General features: G+C 38.6%; 1 protein-coding gene across 1 annotated transcript in view; it reads left to right on the forward strand.

Annotated features, from left to right (window-relative positions):
• Window positions 1-1803: 1803 nt before the first annotated feature.
• Window positions 1804-26666, forward strand: part of sfmbt2 (Scm like with four mbt domains 2) — a 56812-nt gene continuing 31949 nt past the window's right edge. Inside the window, exons 1-4 of the mRNA XM_080050906.1 lie at window positions 1804-1951; window positions 10898-11084; window positions 13971-14065; window positions 21893-22133. Of these exons, the coding sequence (XP_079907032.1) occupies window positions 10994-11084; window positions 13971-14065; window positions 21893-22133 (427 nt within the window). The 5' untranslated portion in view covers window positions 1804-1951; window positions 10898-10993. The remainder of the gene's footprint in view (window positions 1952-10897; window positions 11085-13970; window positions 14066-21892; window positions 22134-26666) is intronic.

Raw genomic sequence — 26666 nt, forward strand, 5'->3', positions numbered from 1 at the left:
TTGAAGTACTTTTACAGCATTCAAGTTTTCTGAAATTAGGGGAATATGGGGATTTTTCAAGTATACATGAAAGTTATAGCTGCACTATATTGTTCAAGGGCACGGAAAATCAAGCAAAACAGACCAAAACAAAAAGGCCAGAAATATGAATTTGTAATATAGGCTTATACATTATTCATAGGTGACCCAGAGAGGACATTTATAGCATTTGAATGTCAAGAACTAAGTGAAAAGTCAGGCAAAATTGGGGAGTTTCCTGGGGATTTCCAGCAAAGAAAAGTGCCATACAACAAAAGAATCTATACGCTCAAAGGTCAAATACACAAATAGACAGTTGAGTTCCCCAAAGGTGAAGCGTAAACTTCCATATCTAAAGAGGAACTTGCTGCTTTTATGTCAGTCCAGCCTGATTTAGAAGTTGCCCAAAACAAACCTTGTGTTACTGTTTCTACCGGGCCTGTGTAGGTTTCACTGTCTGATGGTAAAAATTTGGTTCCACCCCCGAAAGTTTAGTTTAATGCCAAACAACTTCCACCATGTTGAGTAGCACCAAATAACATATGTCTGTTAAGGTGTGTGTGTGTGGAAATAATGTGCTAACCATTGAACTAAAGGAATGACCTGCCTTTCTGCCTCTCTCCCTCTCTCTCTTTCTCTACCTCCCTCCCTCTCTCTCTCTCTCTCTCTCTCTCTCTCTCTCTCATTATCTCCCTCCCTCTCTCTATCTTCCTCTCTCTCCCTCTGTATGTTTGTTTCTCTGCTTCTCTCTCTCTCTCCCTCCCTCTTTTTTTCTCTCTCTCTCTCATTCTCTCTCTCTCTCTCATTCTCTCTCTCATCAGAAGTGGTAGCCTACAATACTCTCCTACCACTAGAGGATACTGTTGACTTTGATAAGAGATGCCACTTCAGTGTTAAAATAACTTAATCTGAGGCGATTTCTCAAGAGCTTTATGGGGGAAAGGTCAACTCCAAAACTCCACAAAAAACATTAGGAAAGAACATAGATAAAATTGGAACAAAATCTAGTGTTCCAAAGGGGGAATTATTGACTTTTCAAGCCCATAACAGGCAACTAATGATGAGGCACTTGTGTTGTTGCTATAAACAGTTATAGTTGGACATATTTTATTACAATATTATCACGTGAACTGCTGTTTTATTGATCATAATGTTCAGTTTTGGTAGTTTTTATTTTGGTTAATAATACAACTGTATAGTCAAAATAAAACAGTGGGTATTGCCATAAATAACTGCTAGTAAACACACACAAACAGTCAAATAAGGTACTTAATACCAATCTTATAACTTGTTTAATGATTATAAAGGTCATCATAGTGTATATTTTTGTTAATAAAACTGTAGCAGAAAAAATATTGTTGGTTGGAACCTAATAACTGCCTGTTTACTCACAATGAAAAATCTGTTATAGCCTATCAAATATAATCAATAAATATATATATGCCTATTGTAAACCTTATTTTTAGATAATGTTATTAGGCTACATTAGAATAAGCTTGTATAGAGATACTGTTATGTTGTGTAACATACAGTGTTCCACTGTGCTGCTGTGTTTGTTATTGTAGGCGTCCACTGAACTCCAGTTCCCTATTTATAACATTCTGAACAAATACTTTTCTCTCTTACTGCTGCTGCACTAAAAAAGGGTCTGTGAATAGAAGGAGTTGGCTAGGAAATATCTGTAGATGTTTTTTTTTTGTGTGTGTTGGACATGCGCAGATAGGAGATGCCATATTGGAACTGGGGGCAGCAGGCAGGCAGTAGCAGCAGCTGAAAGACGTCGCTCGCGTTGCTTTGCTCGTGCTCACGCGGACGAGGAGAAAAGAGAGAGAGAAAGAGAGAGAGAGCGAGGGAGAGAGGGACAGAGCGAGAGAGAGAGAAAAAAACAGTGGGGGTCTCGTGAAGGAGAGGCGACCAAAAAAAACTTGGACAGGTAAGACAGGTGACGGCTTGAAGGCTTCTCTCTGTGTGTTGCTGTGTTTTGTTATTTGCCTCAATGTCGACGAAATAAATAATGCTAGAGTTAAATTGTTCACCATTTTCCGAGAAAAAAAAATAGCTCCCGAGGCGGTTTCTGTAGTAACGAGAGAATATTCGCGAGCGTTCGTTCACGAGCTCAAGTTGTTTCAAAGTGTCTCTCTCAAGCGCTGTAATTAAACAGCTTTCACCGGCTGTCTCGTGGCACTACTCACTGGTAATATGGTTTATTGTGTTGTTTTCCGCTCTCTGTTGGCCTCTGTCATGTCATTGAATGTTTAGGACATTTTTGGGGATTTTATTAATTTACGCAAGTCACCGTTGGAACGTTATTTTGAAGCTGTTTTTCATGGTGCGTATGAGAGACCCCTTCGTTTGCAATTTTGTTTGATGTGAACGCGAACTTGCTCAAGGAGATTCGCCTCAGAAATGACAGGCTATTGCTGTCATTTACCCACACACACTCTGAGTCATTTTTGGATTTTATTCGTCACCCCTATAGGTGCATAAAAAGCCCTCGGAAACCACCGGACACTGCCTAAATGTCAAAGCACTTTTCAACATGGCGCGGGTTTAGGCTATATGGTGTTCAGTCAAGTCAGTCAGTGGTGTGGTGTAAAAAAAAAAAAAAAAAAAAAAAAAACTGCGCCTTAAAATCTTTGAACGAGGAAAAAAGACAACGATAGCAGATAGCGCTTCCGGGTTGGTTTCTTTTGATGGACACACACGAGGTTTAATCAATTAAGATCAAAGTGTGTATTTGGCGATTTCCTGGGAGTTTTTTTCCGCTGCAGTTTTGAGTGTGCAAAGTACATGACCGGAGTGCCAGCGAGCGAGAGAGCCTGCCTGCCTGCCTGCGTGTGTTTCTGTCGGCTACACCCCTCACTGCCTCATCTTCCTCATGTGCACTTAACGTTTCCTCTTTCACTTTTATACTAAAAATGCTCAGGCTCATACGACATAGCTATTTCTAAACCATATTATATCACATTTATGTCGTTTTTTTCCCATATAAAAACCGACATTTTCCATTGTTTTGTGGCGGAAATCTTATATTAATATGTTGATGACTGCACAGGACAGGACGAGATATTTCCCTCCAGTTTATTGTGTGTCTATGGGTAAAATTCCACAATGATTAAGCAGATAATTGGATTAGCTATTTAATTATTTGTCTTTTTTTTGCGTGCGGTCTGGTCTGGCAAATCCGAGTTTTTGTCCAGCATTTGCCATTATTCGAGGATTCCTCCCCCAGATTAAATTCGTCACCATAATGAACCAAAACAATAGTCTGCGCGCTATGGACGTGACGATAGGGTAGGCGTTCGTGTGCAATGAATAAATCATGCATTTTAGACTTCTTGTTGCTCCCAAGATTTGTATTCCCCCCTCTCGCTTCCACGGAGCTGGGAGCAGGGATGGGGAGTGAGCGCAGACGTGTAGATAAAGAAATTCTGCCGAGAAAAGCACTTTTTTCAAATTCTTATTTTTTTCCTGAAAATACGGCTATACAGGTACATATGTCATCCATTCTGTAAAGCAAGGATGGATCGATATGCGTCCTGCTGATGTATATTATTATTGATGGTTTGGATGGCTGGCTTTTTGTGCAAGAACTACTCTGCCTTTTTTTTTATTATCTGTTTTTGATAAGGCATTGTATGTAAATGTTGTTGTGGACGTTCCTACATAAGTCACAGTCACAGGCTTATAGGAAGTTTGCAAAGACACAATACAGACAGTGGAGGTTATTTAGTTAGTAAACAGGGAATAATGAAGTTAAGATCTCTCTTTCTTTCCACTGCTGTCAGAGAAACTCCCAGGCTGTATTTGAATAAGGGGGAGGACTCAGACAAATATCAGATTTGACTGTATATGTATGTATAATTCTAGACACATTTCAGACTTGCTCAGACGGTGGAGTTGTATTGTCTCACATCAAATGAAGCACTTGAAACCGGTCTTGGTCTCATCACCACTTTTTAAAGGTCTTGTTTCAGAATCGACCACATATTTACTCAATACTTTCTCGATATCTGACCTTCAGGACTTGAGACTCTATGTCAAGACCATAACTGAGGTGATAATGCTTCATTTTCTTTCTGATTTGTTAAAGTAAGTGATACTGTATGTAGCAAGGTGGTCACGCTAGAGAAATAAAGACAGACAAGCCAATTTACTTGCTAAATAAGTTAATAAATTCAAAGATAATGTTGATTTGAATATTGTTTTGTAGATTACACTACAAGAAATATAGGTCTAGTAAACAGTGTTGGACTCTCGCTGGTGTGATTCTGTCTTGGTTTAGGTCCTGACATGAACACTAGATTTGACCTTAAATGTTTTCAGGAGACACAACAGTCTCAAAGCTGCTCAAAGGTTGTGAAGAACGTGTGTGTGTGTGTGTGTGTGTGTGTGTGTGTGTGTGTGTGTGTGTGTGTGTGTGTGTGTGTGTGTGTGTGTGTGTGTGTGTGTGTGTGTGTGTGTGTGTGTGTGTGTGTGTGTGTGTGTGTGTGTGTGTGTGTGTGTGTGTGTGTGTGTGTGTGTGTGTGTGTGTGTGTGTGTGTGTGTGTGTGTGTGTGTGTGTGTGTGTGTGCGCGTGTGTGTGTGTCTTTGTGTGTATGTTGTAGGAAGTTATTTCCAGTCACTGGTGTTGAAATAAGAGGGAGTTCCCCTCTTCACCCCCCCTCTCTCTCTCTCTTTCTCCCTCTTTCTCCCCTCCTCTCTCTCTCCCTCCCTCTCTCTCTCTTCCCTCCTCTCTCCCCCCTCTCTCTCTCTCTCTCTCTCCCCCTCTCCCCCTCTCTCTCTCAGTTGTTGCACTGTCACTGTTTTCTCCTGTTTTCCGTGGTCCACCATGGGCAGTTGCTGTTTGCATTTCATAATTCATAGTAAACTGATGTCAGTGGCCATCACAGCCTGTTGTAATCTGGACCATCAGCTAAAGTAATGCTATTTTTATATAGTTATTATTAATGCCTTCGCAAGACTGATTTTTCCTGGGAACTTAAACAAAATTATTTACAGAAGACAGACCGGAACATACTGTGTTTATGGTACTTAATCAAAGTTTACTTTGCTTCACCATGGTCATTATTAATCTGACATAGTCACATATAAATACGTATCCTCATCGGGATGCATCTTGCGTTCTCTCTTTCACTCGCTTCCTAAACAAATGCAGGCGCTGCCGGCACGCGCTAGAAAAGATCTTTAGGACAAACGCAAAACGCTACCACTTTTGTTCAATGGTGGCGCTATAAACAACAACAACAACAACCTACAGTTTAACAGCTACTTTAAATAAAGAAATTTCCACCATAACTTGATGCAGAAAAGGCACCAGAACGCAGAAAAAGGAAGTGTCTAACGCTCACAATTTTCTGGGGGAGGACCCACAGATTACCCCACTTAATATGACCCCCCCCCCCCCCCCCAAATGTTAAAACTAACCCTACCCACATGCAACAAGGCCTCCCGTTGCCATGTCTCTTGGATGGGTCTAAAAGAGGAGAACCTAATAGGCAGTAATGCAATAAAACCCCGAGCCCATGCAGTGGTAGTTAATCTCCTAAATCCTCCATTAAGTCTTTGGCCCGGCTGGATATTTAGGGAAAGGCAGGAGGGGCAACATGTGTATGCCCAGCGCCCCACCACCAGCTAATCAATAAAACTAAATAAAATCCTCCCTCCTCCCTCTCAATCTGACAACACAAACGTCCCGCGTCTGAGATTAACTCTAGTAGACCGGATTACCCCCCCCCCCCTACCCGCCACACACACACACACACACACACACACACACACACACACACACACACACACACACACACACATGCCCAATCTCCAATCTGGGACTGTTTGCAGCCCTGTAAGCTTCAACAAGTACAAATGCTTAAAAATAAAAAAATTGCTCAAAATAGTCGGCCTTGGGTTCTGTCAACTTAGAATACATCTACTATGGCTGCAATTAACCATCAGTTTCATTCATCATTTATCTATTGATTATTTTTTTTATGAATAGAATGAATTGTTTGGTGGTCAGAAAAGAGTGAAAATTGTTGCTTGTCCTACGTGAAAACCTGTCAAATTTGTTTTTAAATGTATACTAGTTACGAAAGAAGACATGTTATGGAAGCAAAATAGCAAAAAATCTCAAAATTGACCAGTGCTTGAAAAAACAACATTCAAACTGTTCACACCAACAGAAAAATCCATATCATAGGGAAGACCTTTCCTTTCCTTTTTTTAAATGCCTACGCACATAAACGTGGTTTGTCTTTGTTTCCACAACACTAGAACATTCTTTAGGACCTTCGGGGTGGGGTGGGTGTTTAAACTTCAAAAGAAGAGTAAAATATTTGACCTTTACTTCAAAAGTTTTAGTCGCGTTTGTCATTGTTGCTATGTCTGCTCGCCGTGCCTTACCCTTAATTGCCCCCTGGGGATAGATGAAGTTTTCTTGAATCTTGAAAAAGACAATAAATATGTCAGGGTGAATTTGGGGGAAGTGAGCAATGCAGTCCATAAGCATTTAGAAAATGACACATTTCCTCTTTTGTTTTTGGGCTCTGAACCTCATTTAGCACTTTGGAATTAGACCAAAACAACTTTCGGCTTTAAGATGTTTTATTAAAAGATTATTTTGTGGCATTTTCAGGCTTTATTTGATAGTACAGAGTTGAAATGGGGAGACAGAGAGAGAGGGTCGGATTTGAACCCGCGACCTCTGCAACGAAGGCCGGAGCTGATATGGTATGCACTCTATTCACTACGCCACCGGAGTGCCCCAAAGCTATACGGTGTTTTAAGGGTGTTCACATTTTTAGGAATAATCAATGTACGTAATGCCTCCAATTTAAGGATAGCGTAGGAGGATGTTGCTAGGGTTACATTTTCCCCCTGATATAGTCGTTAAAAACCTATCAAATTAAAAGCTGAAAGTCAGCAATTTAACCACATGGCATTGGGTTCAGTTAGAACTGAATTTGTAGGGTAAAATACAAGTTTTTGAATATCCAATGTAATGTACTGGGCTGCACTGAACATATGGTGCAATACCTCTTTAATACTTAATAATATAAAACATTATGGCTGCAATGAAACATTAGTCTCATTCATAACGTATCACTTGATAACTAGATTCTATTGTTTGGTGTACGGAATGTCAGAAAATAGTGGAAAGATTTTATCACGTCTTCAAGTTGATCGTCTTCAATCAAAAACAGTCAAAAAACTGTGTTCTTTGAAAATAAAAATATATGAAAAAAAGTCAAAACACTTAAAGAAAAATCAAATGTATTTTCATATAAATCAGAAAAGTACATCAAATTGTCACATTTAAGAACCTGAAGCCAATGTTTCTTTACAAATAACTTGCTACATTTTCTGCTGAGCGACTTATTGATTCATTTCTCCTTCATTTCACTATAAAACCATGTCCTACTGGGTTTTCCTCAGTCCTCAAATAGACTATTACTGGAACTAGCGGAAGCAAATATGTCTCTTATGTGTGTTACAGTTGTGGGGAAAATACAGGGGAATTTTAAGGGAAAACCCGAGTTTGAAAAGCTACTGTGAAATTCTCTGCACACTATTTGATAGATAGATAGATAGATAGATAGACAGACAGACAGACAGACAGACAGACAGACAGACAGATAGATAGATAGATAGACAGACAGACAGACAGACAGACAGACAGACAGATAGATAGATAGATAGATAGACAGACAGACAGACAGACAGACAGACAGACAGATAGATAGATAGATAGACAGACAGACAGACAGATAGATAGATAGATAGATAGATAGATAGATAGATAGATAGATAGATAGATAGATAGATAGATAGATAGATAGATAGATAGATAGATAGATAGACACTTTATTACGGTGTTTTGAGTGCATTTTAAATGACTTATAATGAGCGGTGTAGTGGACTCCATGCTGACGGCAGTGATGTGTCAATGTTGGTGAAGATTGTGAGTAGCACTTAGGCAAGAATATGCTGATAGGCTGCAACGGCACAACGCGGCGTCATGTGAGACAAATTAGCTCAGCTTGTTGTTTACGCAATGGATGTTTGCCGGAGCCACTGTGGGACGATAGGGGTCTGTGTGTGTGTGTGTGTGTGTGTGTGTGTGTGTGTGTGTGTGTGTGGGAGAGAGGGTGTGTGTGTGTGTGTGTGTGTGTGTGGGACAGAGGGTGGATGTGTGTATGTGTGTGTGTCAGTGTCTGTATGTGAGAGAGTGGGAGTAGGAGAGAGGGTGGGTGTGTGGGTGTGTGTGTGTGTGCCTGTGTGTGCGGGAAGGAGGAGGTGACACACTCACACACACACACACACACACACACACACAGTGGGCTGCTTGTGGAGACTGACACAGCCCCTTGTAGACTCACAGCTCTGTAAATACACTCGGCTCACACCAGCAGCTTGAGCATTGTTTGCATGCTTTTAATTTGGTAATTTTTTCCCTGGATCACTATTGGATTCCTTCATTTTTCATTTTTCATCTTTTATTTTGTATTTTTCTTCTTCTTGCCTTGGGAATATCTCTGGATGTAATGGATGCCTTGCCCAATCACACAACAAGGATATATTTTTTTTTTCTCTTTTTGGATATTTTATTTTGAAAGATTTGACAAAAAGACGTGATTTGGATGATTGGTCTTGACTGTTTGTGTGTGTGTGTGCGTGCGTGCGTGTGTGTGTGCGTGCGTGATTGTGTGTGTGTGTGTGTGTGTCGACAGCGTGCCTCTGTGGTTAATTGCCAGTTAGATGAAAGTGGGTGGAAGTGGAGCAGTGAGTCATTGGTGATGACCCGCAGTGAGAGAAGCCACCAGGCAAGTGGCTAACAGGGTCTGTTGCTATGAAGGTGATGATTGCTGCCATATAGTGTTGAGCTTATTATCCATAAATGAGACAGTTATAGAACAGAAATGTGTATTTCTTTCTGTATTTCCTTCTTTTTTCTTTTGAAGAAATCTGCTGTTTTTCAAGTAAAAAACTAATTATTTCTGCAATGCACCATTAACAAAAGTTGTAGGATTAAAGGCAGTTGCACACACTGGGCGCGACACGAATAAACGGCACGGAAAAGCGAATATTTTGGAATGTGAATTTTGTCGCGTCTCACTATCGTAAGCGACGTCCTAGAAAAATCAAACTCAGTTCGAAAAAAAAAAAAAAGTTGTGCTGTTTTGATTCTTGTTTTGGTTATTTATGAAACCTTGATGATGCAATACATCATCGTGGTCAAGAGGGCATTGTACTGTATATGGATACACACACATGTCAAGAGGGCATTGTATTGTATATGGATACACACACATGCTGAGGAGTCAAGAGGGCATTGTACTGCATATGGATACACACACATGCTGAGGTATCTAGTGGCCTGGACCTATACAAATATATTATTTCTTAGGCAAAACTTCTCTGGTTGTAGAAGACGATTAAAATCAGTTTTTTAATCTCCCTGGTTCAACTCCGGCTCTGTGGAACAAATACTGAGTGAGATGAATGAAATAATTAACAAATTAAACTAAAATTCATATTAGACTTTTACTTTTTTGTTATCTGAAGAACGATTTTGACAGAGAAGCATCTGTTAATTGATACACTAATTAGCTTAACTAATGACCTCGTTAGTGAAGTTAATTGTGTTAAATAAATCACGGTGATTAAAGACCAACAGTAAACAGCTGAAGCTCCTTTCTTGTATCATGTCGTGATTCCTCTTTCACCTTCGATACAGTGATTCTACAGTTCCGTATTTTTTTTTTTAAGATTATTTTTTGGCGGTTTTCATTTATTATTGACAGTGTGGAGAAAGACAGAGATGAAATGGGTCAGAGAGGGGAAAGACATGCAGAGTACGACCGCGGGCTGGATTCTAACTCGGGTCTGCTGTGAAGAGGACTGAGACTCTATCTATTCTCCGTCCAAAGCAATTTTTTCGCCCAGTCGTTTTCTCCCTCGTGTCATTCCAGTTTTTCTTCTTTGTTTGGCTGCGATTGTTTATCTGATGGAGTTGTGCTGTGGTATGCAAACACAGGCCTCCCTGCAGAAAGACAATATGCATAGTATGCAATATGCATACACAATGGCTGCAATTAAAATGAATAATATGCTTTTATCTACAAGTTTTAATGGTGCTCTTTGGTTTAGTTAAGTTTCTGGAGAAGAAGTACTTTTTTTCTTTCTGCCAATATATCTACAGTGGATGTAGCTGTTCATTCTAACCTCCCACTTCTGCTAATGTTTATTCTACAGAAACTGAATTAACAAAGGGCATCTGATCGTTTCCTGTCTGCCAGATTAGTTTTCCGAGGAGATTCTTACTAAATAGTCTAGTGGGCGTTTATTGGACCAAATGTCAAAAGCCCTTTATGAACCGTCTTTATTATGTTATGGGACTGTTTTTCCCATCATGTGTTGTTTGTTTATGAACAAGTTTGGAAATTAAAGGTGGAGTCAGCAATTCTGGAATTCTTGTTATCAAATACTTTTTGTCATAATCAGTGAATACCACCTCATGATCTGCTACCTTTCTTAAGTCTGCACTGAAAGAATATCTGTTGTTAATACACAGCCAAGGCTCTGTAAACTGGTATGTAAACAACCCACCGTAGTTAGCAACATGCCCGCTTATAGAGCCTAGGCTGTGTATTAACACTGTTTTTTACCGCACACTTTTTGACAACACACTTTCTCTAGAAAAGCTGACTCTACCTTTAATGAGCGGTTTGATAAAGAGCTTCGGTTATCTGTCAGATTATTTTTTTAAATTGGCATAATATATATTCATGTCATATTTATCAAATTGTTTTTTTCATCACATATGTTCTTTTATGAACAAATTTGGACATTAACTCTACTTATCTCCTCTATACACCAGGGCTGTTCAGGGGGAAGAGAGACAGTGAGAGATGCAGTGAAAGAAGAATAAACTGACTCACCTCAAAAGGTCAAAGGTCAAATCAGCTGAACCAGGATGCAGTGCCACAGCCCGGACCAGCCGTTGCCCCTGACGACAGCGAGGTCACACATTCCGACCAATGGGAAAGAAGAAGAGGTGAACACAGGTGAGCGGATAAACAAATCAGTATGCTAGGGAAATGAAATGCACATTTGTTTTGCATATTATTCAGATTTAGGCTACTGGGATTGGCATGTCAGTGGTAATATGCAAGTGAACACAGCATTCAAACGTGAGACACTACAGGCAAAAGCATAGTTTTTTCAAGCACTGGTCAATTTTGATTTTTTTTTTAAAGCATAGTTTGTTTGGCTATTTTGCTTTCATAACATGCCTTCTTTCATACTAGTATAAATCAAAAGGTCCAACTTGTACATTCAGGTGTTTATTTGACTAAACCTTGTCTGTTTGCGTCTGTATATTTCTCCTATACAACCATCTTTAACGGCCATTATCTCACCATTAGTTTTTTTCAATACTCTTAACCAGAAATCTCAACTTCTAAAGCAATTGCATCAACTAAAATTCACATAATCATTCTTAGCCCTATTCTGAAGGTTATTAAAGAAGGATTTGAAGGTTATTACAGAGGGATTTGTTCATATGTTGTTCATCATATTTACCTGCTGTGTCTCACCTTAATGGGAAAAAGGTTCAAACAATTATACATTTTTGTTTTAAACACAGGAAAGATCTGTATGCTATAAATATACAGCTCTGGAAAACATTAAGAGACCACTCCAAATGTTCAGTGTCCCTCGTTTTGATGTTTATAGGCATATGTTTGAGTAGAATGAACATTTTGGTTTTATTCTACAAACTACTGACAACATTTCTACCACATTCCAATACATTTGTTGTCATTAAAAGCATTTTCAATAAGTTGTGTATGAAGATTTAAGAAAAATCCAGACTGGTCTCTTAATTTTTTCCGGAGCTGTATATAAGAATATATATACTTCTTTATTTCAGACCCAAGGGGATCCATATCACTACAAACAACAAAAACAAACTAAAAAACACAGAGTAAAATATGAATGGATTGAAGGAAGTTTCCACACACTAGCTCAAAAACACCTGCACCCATATTTTCCTAGGTGAACCCGGGACACTGGCGGTGTATTGACGCTGGTTATTGTACTTTTAATGCGTCTTCTGTCTGTGTTGTAGAGGCACTCATTGTGTGTAACAGGCAGTGATTGATGAGCGTTGTGCTACGTGACAATGTGTGTGTGTATGTGTGTGTGTGTGTGTGTGTGTGTGTGTGTGTGTGTGTGTGTGACAATGCCCATGTGTGTTGCACTTAAGTTCTACAGCAAAACAGCAGCCATGAGAGGATGTTCTGAGCCTTACCCTGCCATCCAATCACCATACTTCCCTACTATTTAGTATGCCAGAAAAAGATTTAGGATGTCCCAATACAAGCATTGCAATTGTAGTCTGCTGAAAATACATAAATGCCCCACTAACTCCAATAGCATTTTGGAGTATCGGCTTTATTCTTGACATTTCTCAACATAATCAAAAAAAAACTTCCTTATCTGATATTGTTTCTCTCCTGTGGTCCTACAACTCTTCTGTACTTTAGTATGCTGTGTAGTAAAAAGAAAGAGTATGTGATTTGGAACTCAGGGTTAGTTCTGTCAAAACGTGTAATAATTAATAGAGTAGGATCTATGTTTATAATTTGGCTTGTTATAGCTAGACACCGTTTTTTAGTTGTTTGTCGTGTGTCCCTATGTTGTATTTCTGTTTCTGGCTGTAAATCTTCTGAAGTTTCGCAATATAGTTGAGATTTTTGAGAAAATGTATCTATTGCATCCAAAGGGTTAAGCTGTTTGTGTGTGTGTGTGTGTGTGTGTGTGGGTGTGGAAGCCAGCAGCAGTTACAATCCATCAAATCATCAGCTTCCCTATCGTTCCCTCTCATTAGACAGAGCAGGTTCAGTCCCGCACTGAGGGCACGGACACACACACACACACACACACACACACACACACACACACACACACACACACACACACACACACAATACCTCAAATATATCACTCTACTTTACCACATGCCAAGTTAACAATTCCCACCTTCGGGAAAAAATATTGTTGGCATGACATCAGACGACTTGCGCACAAAATCTCACACTCCAGATAATTAACGGTTGTGTTTTGGCTACATCAGCTACATTTACAAAGCATCAACACTGTAGATTGAATTGCCATCCGTATGTTTAGCCATAAATTAAAGCAAGTTTAAAGCCTCAAGACAAGGCGTTTGTATTTTATTGGTGATGACTGACGGTTGTATTCATTCAGATTTAACCTTATTTAATTTAATTTTTGAAAATAATACTATGTACAGGTCATTAAAAATGCATTTTCTGCATGTTTTCAAGAAAAAAATTAATCATAAATCAGACAGTGAACAACATATGAACAAATCTTTCTGTAATAACATTCAGAATAGTGCTAAGAATTAATATGGAAAGTTTAATTAATGTAAGTCCTCTAGTATTTGAGATTTTTTGGTCCAGACTCCAGAGTATTGAAAAAAAACTAACGTTGAGATAATGGCTGTTAAAGATGATTGTATAGGAGAACGATACAGACAAATATACTTTAAGCAAAATAGCCAGAAATCTCCAAAATTAACCAGTGCCTTTTAAAAACATTGCTTTTGCCTGCAGTGTTTTGCCTTTAAATGTGCTATGAGGAACTTTAGAATATTTCTTAAACCGTCTCATTATTCCTCTGATGATCATCAATTACATGTAACAGCAAACGAGACCATCAGTGTAAAGAATGCTATTTTTATATAGTTTTTCTTAACACCTTTGTCATGGGTATGCTCACCCAGGAACTACAGCCGCCATACGCTACTGCTTTTGTCCGAAGGGGGTGCAATAATTAACACAAACTGAAAGTACCTTGGAGCACCTTTAACACAGCCATATGCTATATGAATGTGTGTTAGACTGACGATTGTTTTTATTCAGATGCAGAATCCATGGAGGAAGAAGCTGAGTTTAACTGGGAGGAATATTTGGAGGAGACGGGGGCTATGGCGGCGCCTCACACCACCTTCAAACATGTGAGTAACTGCCCGTGATCGTCACCTCTTACCAACTATAATCCTGTCCCTTGGGTGAGCCTTTAAATACAGCCTCATAGACAGATAAGTGCCATATGCAGAAATCCCTTAAAGCCCCCTGTTAAACCTAAAATCCACAAAACCCTTCTAAATATGTAATTTGGGGAGTTAGTTGAATGATAGAAGAAAGCATCTGAACAGACTTAAGAGTTAGGTATATTTATTATTTTTCAATCCAAATTAAAAAGAGTCAGCGATTCTAAGGGCTTGTGAATATCTCTTCACGATCCGCTACTTGTAATCCAGTGTTTATACACACACGGCCTAGGATCTGTAAACTGGTGTGTAAACAAAGGAGGCCCCACCGTAGCTAGCAAACATCCCAGTTGAGTTTACAGAGCCCATTGCCCCTTTGTTCTCTTATGACGCATAAGTTGTTAAGACAACCTTTGCCAGCTTTTCAAAACACAATAGAGGGTAATTAATACACACACACACACACACACACACACACACACACACACACACACACACACACACACGGAAGAAACAATAGAATATGCACCATGCTGTAATGATGAAAGAATTGTGAGTCAACTAGTTAAAAGGTGCTACAAGGAACTTTTACATATTTCTGAAACAGTCTAATGTTTCCTCTGATGATCATAAATGTCATGTAACAGCAAACGAGACCATCAGTGCAAAGAATGCTATTTTGATGCTACTTTTTCTTAATTATTTTGTCATGGGTATACGCTCACCCAGGAACAACAGCTGGCGTAGCAAAAAAACACTACCGCTTTTTTCCAAAGGGGTTGCAAGAATTAACACAAACTGAAAGTTCCTCGGAGCACCTAATTCACTTTCACTTTTTTTTTATTTCCTTGCTGCTCTTTATTATATTGTATAGTATTATATTTTGTACGTTCTTAGGAAACTCTTCTTTGTAACAGACTCTGTATATGTGTCGTTTTATTGTGTTTTTTTTTAATGTGAAGCGCTTTGTGACCCTGGTCTGCGAGAGGCGCTATATAAATAAACTTTACTTACTTTACTTACTTACTTAAACAGGGCGCGGTGGCCAGTGGTATGTTTGGAATGATAGTAACCATCTAACAACTGATCATAAATTATCAACTCAACTAACTCTACTCTCTATGAAAAAAGGGGGTTGTATCCAAACTGTGTGTCTGTTTTAAACATTAGCATTTGATAAAGGAGTTCTGCAAAAATAAAAATAAATTACTTATTTTTTTTTTTACTTTTTTCCATCATGAAATTCTATATGATGTTTTCATAGCCTTGTCTATGCTGCCAGTAATGCAGTTATGGTAGAGACAAATTTAAATCATAGTGGTAAAATGCTGCATCCAAAATGACTAGATTAAGCCTCAAAAGTGTTGTGAGTTCCGTATTTTTAGAATAAAAACTTCCCTAGCATTTTCATGTACCAGAAAAACATACAATACCAAGAAAATGTCCTCAATAATACCCACCACAAACCACATGTACAACAGAAACTTCAATGGCTAGTTTGGTTAGTTTTTAAATTACATTTCTGAAGGAATCATTTGGTAAATATATTTGTGTAGACAATATCACAGTATAAAATCTAATTAGGATTGTATGATTTTGCTGAAAGTTTATAGACGTCAAAACCAGAAAATTGGTTAAAAGTCAAGCAGTTTTTTTTTATGCAGCATCACCCCAAAGCCTGTGTTGCAAGGTGACACTTCTCTGTGAGTGTTTAGACTTGTCTGTTCTACAGAACGATGCGATCTTTATCTAGAATCTCTGAGTCATGAAAAAACCTCACAGCTTAAATTCTACATAAAAAATGATTCATCCAATTCAAATGAACTTGTTTAAAATGCGATAAAATGTTGAAAGTGAAAGCAACACAGATTGTAAAAAAAAATATTAAAGAGACCTGTCTGGATTTTTCTTGAATCTTAATCTCTAAAATGCTCTTAATGAGAATATTTTTTGGGGAAATGTTGTCAGTAGTTTATGTTATAAAACGAAAATGTTCATTCTACTCAAACATATGCCTCTAAATAGTAAAACGAGACACACTGAACAATTGGAGGGGTCTCTTAATTGTTTCCAGAGCTGTGTATATACGTATATAAAAAAACACAACTTTTTACTTTACTTTTGTTTTTTATATCTGATACTAAAGGGAACTAAAGCATGAACTGCAGAGTCAGTTGGGACAGACACTAATTTAGTCCATGTTGGCTTAGTTACATGTTGCCATACCAACTGGCCGGCATTTTTAACATGTCAAATTCACCTGCCTTTAATCTCTGCCTGCTGCTGGTCAGACGGCATCTCACACATCTACAGGAGCAAAACAAATTATATGTATTCTAATTTTAATTTTAATTTATATTTGCCACAAGTGAATACAAAAGTGTTTACCAACTAGAAAATGCATTTCCTGCATTCACACTAATTACAAAATCAAAGCATCTGTAGTATAAACACACAAACAGGGGGTAAAGATGTGAAAAAGAAAGAAAGGGAGGGAAGGAAGGAGGGAGGGAGGGAAAGGTTAAGTTATTTAGCTGTGTTTAGTTGAAGGGACCTAGTAATGTTGAAAGAAAACTAAACTTGGGAAATCAGTTGTTTAATATCTTCTATGTCTCAAGAGAAACGTTTTCATGTCTGAGAAAATGACTCAGACGTACAGTAAAGTTTATTTCAGTCATCTCAACTTCTTTTTTGGCTTTGGGAAGTAAAAAAAACAAAAACAAACATTCAACAAAAGGGCCTGTATTGTAAACTGGATTGATATAGTGGGAACTGCGTGGGTGTTGATCAGTTGGAGACGGTTTAATGACAGGCATGATCCTGTTTGGAATTTGTTTTGTTTTGGATCCAGTAACATTGCAGCTTGGCAATCTGCTGCATTGATTTTTAATCAAGAGTTTTTTCTTATCTGTCCCAAACTTTATAGAGAAACTATTTTAAACCTCACTAACATTGATTTAACTATTAGAGTAAAGCTTTATTAAAGATTCTAGATGAAATCTTGAGATTCCAAAATATGTACAGTATGTCTGGCTGAATTTAGGGGAAATGCATATAAGATGACGCGTTGCATATAACTACAAAACCTTTCAGAAATTTGAGGATACGTTTTGACAACAGCATATGAGGGCAACTGAAAAACGAAAGGACAAACTAGAACATTTTACGCTAAAAATAGATTTTATCAGAGATTTTTTTTTTAAACATTTCAGGATTTTTTTTTTCCTTTTTGACAGAAAGTATTTGACATTAATGTGAAATCTTCAACATCAAAGTTTGATATTCTCATATAAAAAATAAAAGTATACCTTTTAATTTTTTTCATTCCACTGTGGCCCTACTAGGCTCCTGTTTTGCTTACAACCCCTCTCAAAAAAAAAAAAAAAAAAACTCAACAATTTCAGGCCTCTGTTAACATGTTACATCACAGAACGAGGGCCAGATGGGAGAGAGCAGTTGATCTCTGGATGCAACAGTCTTTATCCAACTCAGCTGACTGACTGACTGACTGACTGACTGACTGACTGGCTGGCTGTCTGTCCCTATGATATCTTATGTTTTCTGCTGGCAATTTAAGATGTAAAAGGTGCAGTCAGTGATTCTGTAGAATGGGCAATATTGCTAGCAACAGCTGGCCCCCTTTTACCCGTTTACAGAGCCTAGGCTTTGTAAGAATACCAGATTTTTTTAAGCACACACACAGTCACACACACACACACACTGTACGGACAGTTAACGAGATCTGATCATTAGGAGATATTCACTGATTTCGACAAAAAAAAAGCGATTTTGACAACAAGCGTTCTCCAGAATCGCTGACTCCCCCTTTAAAGAAGCATGTGCGTGTTTCAGTTCCTCACATCATTTGATGAGTTGTAATAAGAGGAGAGATTATAATATTCAGGGATTCCTTTATGAGCCCCGATGTCGGACAAACTGTCGCTGCGATGATTCAAACGGCCGTAGTCTCTTGAGAAGCCAAATTGCCTTGTTGCTAAGTGGATTGAGTCAGTGGGAAACAGACCATGAATTCCCCAGAAAAATGTGAGTCAGTAAAGTGCAGCCTTCATCTCTATCTCTCTGCCTCTCTCCTTCTCTCTCTCTCTCTCTCTCTCTCTCTCTCTCTCTCTCTCTCTCTCTCTCTCTCTCTCTCTCTCTCTCTCTCTCTCTCTCTCTCTCTCTCTCTCTCTCTCTGTCCCTCTCTCTCTCTCTCTCTCTCTCTCTCTCTCTCTCTCTCTCTCTCTCTCTCTGTGCCTGGACAAATTGAAACAGTGATTTCTCTTGGGTTTGCGCACACACACACACGCGCACGCACACACACACACACACACACACACACACACACACACACACACACACACACACACACACACACCCTTGTACTTCTATCTTTGTGAGGACACTCATTGACATATTGCATTCCCTAGCCTCTTACCCAAACCCTGACCATCAAAACTAAATGCCTAACCCCAACCCTTACACTAACCCTAACATAATCCTAATTCATACCTTAACCCTAAAACCTAGTTTTAACCCTCAAACAGCCCTTTTGAAGAAGTGAGTGCCAGGCAAAATGTCCTCACTTTCCAAAAAAAGTCCTCGCTCCGATGGTTAAAAATCTAAAACACACACACACACACACACACACACACACACACACACACACACACACACACACACACACAGAGGCAGTGTTTGCTGTTTGCTTGCTGCCCGTAGCTCTCTTACATAAGCCCAGCCAGAGTGATACAGCACGTTTGCATTGTTGTAGCAGGAAGTCACGAGGCCATTTGGATTGTGTTTATTTCTAAGATGTTGGCTTTTTCCATTCACTTGTGTGTGTGTGTGTGTGTGTGTGTCTGTGTGTGTGTGTGTGTGTGTGTGTGTGTGTGTGTCTGTGTGTCTGTGTGTGTGTGTGTGTGTGTGTGTGTGTGTGTGTGTGTGTGTGTGTGTGTGTGTGTGTGTGTGTGTGTGTGTGTGTGTGTGTGTGTGTGTGTGTGTGTGTGTGTGTGTGTGTGTGTGTGTGTGTGTGTGTCTGTGTGTGTGTGTTGAATACGAACATCCTGTGGGGCTTGTGTGTTCTCAAGAAATTCTATAGCAGCCGGCGGCGATGGTGGAAATGCATTATTCCGTGATACAGATTTATCACTTTCCTTGTACAAGGACAAACTAGAACGCTGGTGTTTAGTGCACAGGGTTTTGTTTTAAGACGTTTTTAAGAGTCTATTTAAGTGTATATTTCTTAAACCTCACCCTGTGTTTATGTCAACACTTAAAGCTATAGTGCGGAACTTTTTAATATAAAAATGGATGTTGGTTACATTCAAGCCATTGTCAAATGAGTTGGCTAAGAGATGATTAAGCCTTATCAGCTCCACAAAACTCTCTCTGTATTTCTCAGTATGGCAGCATTTACAAACTGGTGTCAACTGGTTGTTGATTCTACTGCTAAGAAAAATCCTGGACGTACAGCAGGAGGTATAAGATCCATGTGCCATCACTGAAGGCTTTACCTCATGTAGATGCACCGACAGTGTTGTTGTAATTACTCAGAACAACATTGCTTGTCACAATTGCTCACCCTTTATCTTGATAAAGGCTGCAACTAACAATTATATTCAGCGTAATTAATCGTTTGATTGTTTTTGTTTTAATTAACTGATTCCATTAAATGCCCGCCATGGGAATGTCTCCCGAATGCCAGAGAATGTTTGGCATTCAATTACTTCCATAATTAAGAGATTATCAGAACGGCTGTTTGCTTATTGACTAATAACAGTAAATTGTGCAGTATTGTAATGTACTGTAACTCAACTTGCAGTGCTGTGAAATTAAAGATAAACTCCACCATTTCAGTTTTGCATTTCCATAAAGTCAAAGGTGCACTATGCAGTTTCAGAGGAGGGGGATTTGTTTACATTTGCAGACAGCAGTAAGTTTACAAGCCATATTTTCTCTACATGTCATTCTTAGTATTGAATAATTCTATCATCATAAATCAGAACTAAATTATTTTGAGGAACCTGTAACGAAATGTAAGACTAGAACGTGTTTGTAAACCAAACTGTGGGCCCTGCTGCTGTAAACAACAACAGTGAAACAGTAACTTTTCAGGTAAATTTCTGACTTTCAAACAGTGTTCCAGGGATCGCATTTTCCTGTGATGAAAGTTTGTTTATTCAGTTATGAGAATATACCTCATATTCCTTAAAAATGGTGTCTTCTCTGACACACCCGAAGTTACACAGTGCACCTTTTAAAAAGACTCACAAAATACAGATTAAAGCTAGGGTATGTGATTTCTGATTGGTCAAAGTTAACATGAGCTGTACACTTTGACCAATCAGAGCGAGGCTCCGATTCTCTGTTCTTATTGGCTGTTGGGACTGTCCATTCACTTTGGCACGACTTTGTTGGTGTAGAGCGTGTCAGGGAGGGACCATAGGGGAGGGACCAAAGAGAACAAGTGGAGCGGTTGAGGTATTTGGATTCAAATCTCTATCCCAACTGCCATTTTCTCCCCAAATCCTCCACCCCAGCTTTAAGAAATAAAAGAATGAGGCTGAAATATGTTTAGTCTGAAGTATGAGTCAAGCTCTAAAAACCCACTGCATCCTACAATTCCCGAAAATGTAACTCAATAACATCTGTTTATCCTCCTTGCCCTCGCTTGCCTCTCTCTGGGCCTGAAAAAGCATTTTGGCTATTCCAGTTTTTCCCAATCACTTAAACCCCTTTCCTGGAACTAAAGCTCAATTTCTCCAAACTACAAAAAAAAAACAGAAAATTAAAAGTTTTTGGTCAAATCTCTGGCAAATTGAAAGCACTGCACTCGAAACCAAGTTCTCTCTCATCCCACCACAGACAGTGATCATATGAGACTCACTCACAAAGCATACATTCAACGCTGGTGTAGTAATAGTGGGAATTAGTTATATATGTATGTATGCATATTGATAGTATGCATACAGTTTAGCAGTCTGGAGTCTCGTTGTTTTCGTAAGTGTGTGAGTGAGTGAGTGAGTGAGTGAGTGAGTGAGTGAGTGAGTGAGTGAGTGAGTGAGTGAGTGAGTGTGTGTGTGTGTGTGTGTGTGTGTGTGTGTGTGTGTGTAAACTGTAACTTATAAACTAAAACCCAAGGCTAGTTAACCCTTGTGACATCTTCAGTTTTTTTCCTCAGCCACAGAACAGACAGTAACAAACGGTTTTCACAGACTGTGTCGTTACTTCCCATAAACTGGTGGAGTTCCCCTTTACACTTCACGTCTGGCATGAAATACTCATCTCCAAAAAAGTGTCTCTGTATATCAACACCAGAGTGTGTTAGTCAAAGGCATTGCTACATATTAAGTCATAAAAATCACCCAGACCTTTCTTATAAAAACATTTTAGTTCCCAGATTAAAACAGCGCAAACTGAAACGGTTTCTTAACAATTTTGGTTATTTTGGATGAGAAATGTTCTAATTCTTTTTTTTTTTTTTCAAACTTTCTTTTAGATGCATCTGTATAGTTGAATCAAAATGTAAAAGCATTTACTCACCAAACGATATATTGAGCTCTGCTTAATGCTTGCCAACACTATGAGGAAACTGCAGTACAGTCTTAAAAATTATAAAATGTTTTACTTTAACTTTACATAATGGGTTAGGTTACATTTTGACCAATGTTGTAAATGAAAAAGAAATGTCTATATATATGGAATACCCCTTTGACCCATGTTGTTAATTAAAAAAATGGCTATATATAATATGTAACACCCCTTTAATACGCTATCATATCCCTTTTCTAGGTGGAGACCAGTCTACAGAGCAGCTTCCAGCCCGGCATGAAGCTTGAAGTGGCCAATAAGAGCAGCCCGGATACGTACTGGGTAGCAACCATCATCACCACATGCGGCCAGTTGCTGCTGCTGCGGTTCAGTGGCTATGGCGACGATCGGAAGGCCGACTTCTGGTGTGACGTCATGACGGCCGAGCTGCACCCGGTCGGCTGGTGCACACAGAATAACAAGACCCTCATGCCCCCCGAAGGTGAGAGGGGAATGATTTTATTTTATTATTGATTCTGTATTTAAAGTAGCTATGAGGAACTTTTGAAATATTTCTGAAACAGTCTAATTTTTACGCCGATGATCATATATGCATGTAACAGCAAACAAGATCATCAGTGCAAAGAATGCTATTTTTATATAGTTTTTCTTAATGCCTTTGTCATGGGTATGCTTAAACAGGAACAACAGCTGGCGTAGTAAAAACACTACTGCTCTTGTCCAAAGGGGGTGAAAGAAATAACACAGACTGAAATTTCCTCTGAGCATCTTTAACATTGAAACATTTTGTTGATTCTTTAACGAGGAATAGGAAGACCAGTTGTGTTTGTTTAGTTTTGCCCATACTCTGCTTGTTAATGGATATCATAAGGCCACTATATTTTTTACAATAATTTTTAATACAATTTATTATTATATATGACTTTGGGAAGATGAAGAATGACGTGCAACAAAGGTCCACAAACTGGCCTTGAAATGATAACATTGCAGTTCATACATAATCTGTGTCAGCCTTTAGTTCAAATGAGTTGTTTTAACAGTGTCCCCTCACTTTTAAACTTCTTTCGTGAAGGAAAACACAACAAGTGAAGATATTATGCCCAAGTATTTGATCTAATTCAAACGATAATGGGGCGTTTTCATCTCAAATATTACATTTTTCTAATAATTAAAATCTTTGGCACAAAAGGCAACTTTTGATGGTTGATTTACTACATTTATTCAGAAGTGTTAGCTTGACACACACACACACACACACACACACACACACACACACACACACACACACACACACACACACACACACACCTTCCATCACACCTTTCAAAGAATCCTTTATATAAACTGAGTGGAAAGACAGGTTCTCTTCAAAGTGCCTGGATTGTAGAGCAGCTCAACTTCCATTAATCAAACTGACACATCACATCACACCCTCACCATTATACTCTGTCACAAGTGGCATGCAGAGACACACACACACACACACACACACACACACACACACACACACACACACACACACACACACCTCTTTACACCTGATCTCAACCTTTAAACCAAATAAAAGCACTATTTAGAATTTCTCATGCAACTATTTTTCCTGCTACTGTATCCCTCTATCACGACTTTGCCAGGAGACTTCCATATTTAATTTTTTTTCGTTTTTTTCTCCATAACTTTATTGAGTACCAACCAAAACAGGCTTATACAGTTTTCAGTTACCTATGCAGCAAAGAACAACTGAGCAGATTTTGAAAATATAACATTTGATAAATAGAAAACATTTAAATTAAATAAATCTATAGGTATATATCCATCACACCCTCATTGTTTTATTGGAGACTCCGTCGATGTGACGTCACTTCTGCTGCAGTGGATAGTGTGTAAAAAAATTCCAAAAAAAAGCTGCTTATTTCCACACTTAAAAATCCCAACTGGATATTGTAAGACCTCCAGGTATTTTTCAGCATGCTGCATCTGACCACATGTATTGTGACATCCTAAATTTTTCTCTTACCATACTAAATAGCAAGGGAAGTACAGGGATTGGAACGCAGGGACTATCATAACTTTGCCAGCTGCAGTAGTATAGGCCCTTTTCTCTCAGATAGATGACTTGCTTTGCTCAGACAATTTATTTTTTCTCGACACTTCCCAACTGATGGATAGCACGGGCCTGTGTAGTCATGGAGACGACCTGAATACTGTTATGGTGCACCTGACTTGGGTGTCCTCAGCCATTCACACTAGCTCCATACAGCTCCGGCAAAACATTAAGAGACCAGTCTGGATTTTTCTTAAATCTTCATCACTACATAACTTATTGAAAATGCTCTTAATGACAAAACATTTATTGGAATTTAATTGAAATGTTTGTCAGTAGCTTATAACATTAAACCAAAATGTTCATTTTACTCAAACATATGCCGATAAATAGTAAAACGAGAGACACTGAACATTTGGAGTGGTCTCTTAATTTTTTTCCAGAGTTGTAGGCCTATGTTATTTTCACTCTGCTATAGACTTTTGATAGTAATAATAGATTTAAGTTATATAGCGCTTTTTAAAAACTTAAAAGGTTTTTTCAACAATTTCATATTTTTGTAGCAATAGCAATAGGCAAAAAAAAACCTTCATAAAAAAGTCTGTCTGGTCACAAGCTGCTTTATTTACATCTCACTCGATTACCTTGAATGGGCTTTGGAGCAACCACACGATATTCAGTTGACAATAATCAAAGACTAAAAAAATCCAGCAAATTTTTTCGCATTCGAGAAGCTGAAAGAAGTAAAAATTTAGGCATGTATCTACTTCGAATAAAATGTTTTAGAAAATACCAAAACAGTTACAAATTAATTATCTGACGATGGACTAATTATTCAAAGTCTTTACTGTATGATTGATATTTCAAATAAAATCCGTGAAAGAGATCGTCAGGCCCTCCGACAGGATTTATTTAATAAAATAATTATAAATGTTTGTTCTGATGTGTGGTTCCAAACGTTTCAGCAGAGATGAGTAACATGCCTTTACTTTTTACTTGGTTTTTATATTAAAACATTTACATTTTCAAAGACTAGTTTAAACTGCTCCTCCTCTTATATTTTGCCAAGCAATTGATCAAATGGTTTCTGTCGGTTAAACTTTGATATTTAAAGTCAGTTGTAAGCAACTCTGTCTTTAAAGAATAACATTCATCTAGCTATAAAGGAAGATGTCTCTCTCTCTCTCTCTCTCGCTCTCTCTCTCTCTCTCTCTCTCTCTCTCTCTCTCTCTCTCTCTCTCTCTCTCTCTCTTTCTCTCTGTGTCTGTCCTTTGAATTTCTCTCCAACTGTTTATCCATTCAACTGCACACTTGGAGAGTGTGTTACTGAGCACCTAAGGGAAAGCAGTGCCTAGTATGAAGTTATTTGGTTCAGTGGTTCTGTAGAAAAAAATGTGTGAGAAAACGGCCAAGCATATAGACTTTAATGGTAGCCTATCAAAGCTGTACGTTACCGGTGCCTGGAGCGGTCATAAATGCTTCTATACATCATACTCGTGTTTGAAAATACATCGAAAGAACTGGCACTAGCTATCTAATGTTATTCACCCATATTTGATCAAAAATGAAAGACAGCTTACGTTGTCGCTACATGTTAAATGATGAAACTGAGGAGTGAAAAAATGCTTCTATCCATCATACTTGTTTTTTTTAAATAAATTGAAAGAATTGGCACTAGCTGTAGTTCACAAGAAATAGTGGTTTTTTAACTGACCACTGAGACCAGCCACTACTAACAGTCAAAATATCATATCTTCTTTCAAATTTTACCCATATTTTATTTACAATGATGGACAGCAAACGTCGCCGCTACATGTTTTAATGATGAAACTGAGGCATGAATCATGTAACGAAGGCGGTTTGTTTTCATTAAAGAGGCTTCGGCAAGAAACTGTCAATTTGTGAATATTACCAAAGAAGAAAGAAAATACTTTGTTGCTTCATTTCAAGACTTTGCATCATGTAATGCACATTTCCGTGTGTGTGTGTGTGTGTGTGTGTGTGTGTGTGTGTGTGTGTGTGTGTGTGTGTGTGTGTGTGTGTCTGTACTTGTGCAACTATTTTTGTAAGGACCAATTTGTGTCTGTCTTCACATCTTCAAAGGGCTGTTTGAGAATTTAGAATCTTGGTTTTAAAAGGTGGAGTCAGTGATTCTGGAGAATGCTTGTTGTAAAAATATTTTTTTGTCAAAATGTAATATCCAGAATCACTGACTCCAGATTATAATCAGGTTTAGGTTAAGGTTAGTATAAGGGTTGGGGTTAGACATTTAGCTGTGATGGTTAGGGTTAAGGAATGCATTATGTCAATGAGTGTCCACAAAAGTATAGCCTTACTATAGGTGGGTTAGGGTGTGTGTGTGTGTGTGTGTGTGTGTGTGTGTGTGTGTGTGTGTGTGTGTGTGTGTGTGTGTGTGTGTGTGTGTGTGTGTGTGTGTGTGTGTGTGCCTGCGTGCGTCAGTTGCTTAGTCAGCAGTAAGAGACACCATGTATTTCAATGCTTACACCTGTGTTCCAGTTACCTGTTTTATTGGTTTTTCCTTTTTTTCTTCCTGTTTGTTTGTTTCGTTTTCTCTCAGATAACATTTACCTGAGAAAAGGTAAGCGCTCTGACAGCCACCCTCTGACTAACTCGCCTGCACGCCTCACTAGTGGCTAACACCAATTCAACACAGGGTTCCCACACACATTTTTAACAATGAATTTACAAACCTTTTTCCTGCTATTTTATGACCTTATGTAGGCCTGTTTGAGCAATCATATGGCTCAATATAGAGACTATTACTGAAGTGCTCTTTAGCCATGTGTTATATATATTTGTCGTTCGAAACACTGAATTATTAAAAATGAACCCAGGCATTCTTGCGGATCAGCGAATCGCTATGTGTTGGTTGGTTTGCCAACTTAACTTTTTCAGAAAAACTGCCAACTAGCTACATCCCAATGTGTATTAACATAGTAAAGTTTAAAC

The sequence above is a fragment of the Ammodytes marinus genome, assembly GCF_949987685.1.
Source record: "Ammodytes marinus genome assembly, chromosome: 22".
In the NCBI taxonomy this organism is placed as follows: Eukaryota; Metazoa; Chordata; class Actinopteri; order Uranoscopiformes; family Ammodytidae; genus Ammodytes; species Ammodytes marinus.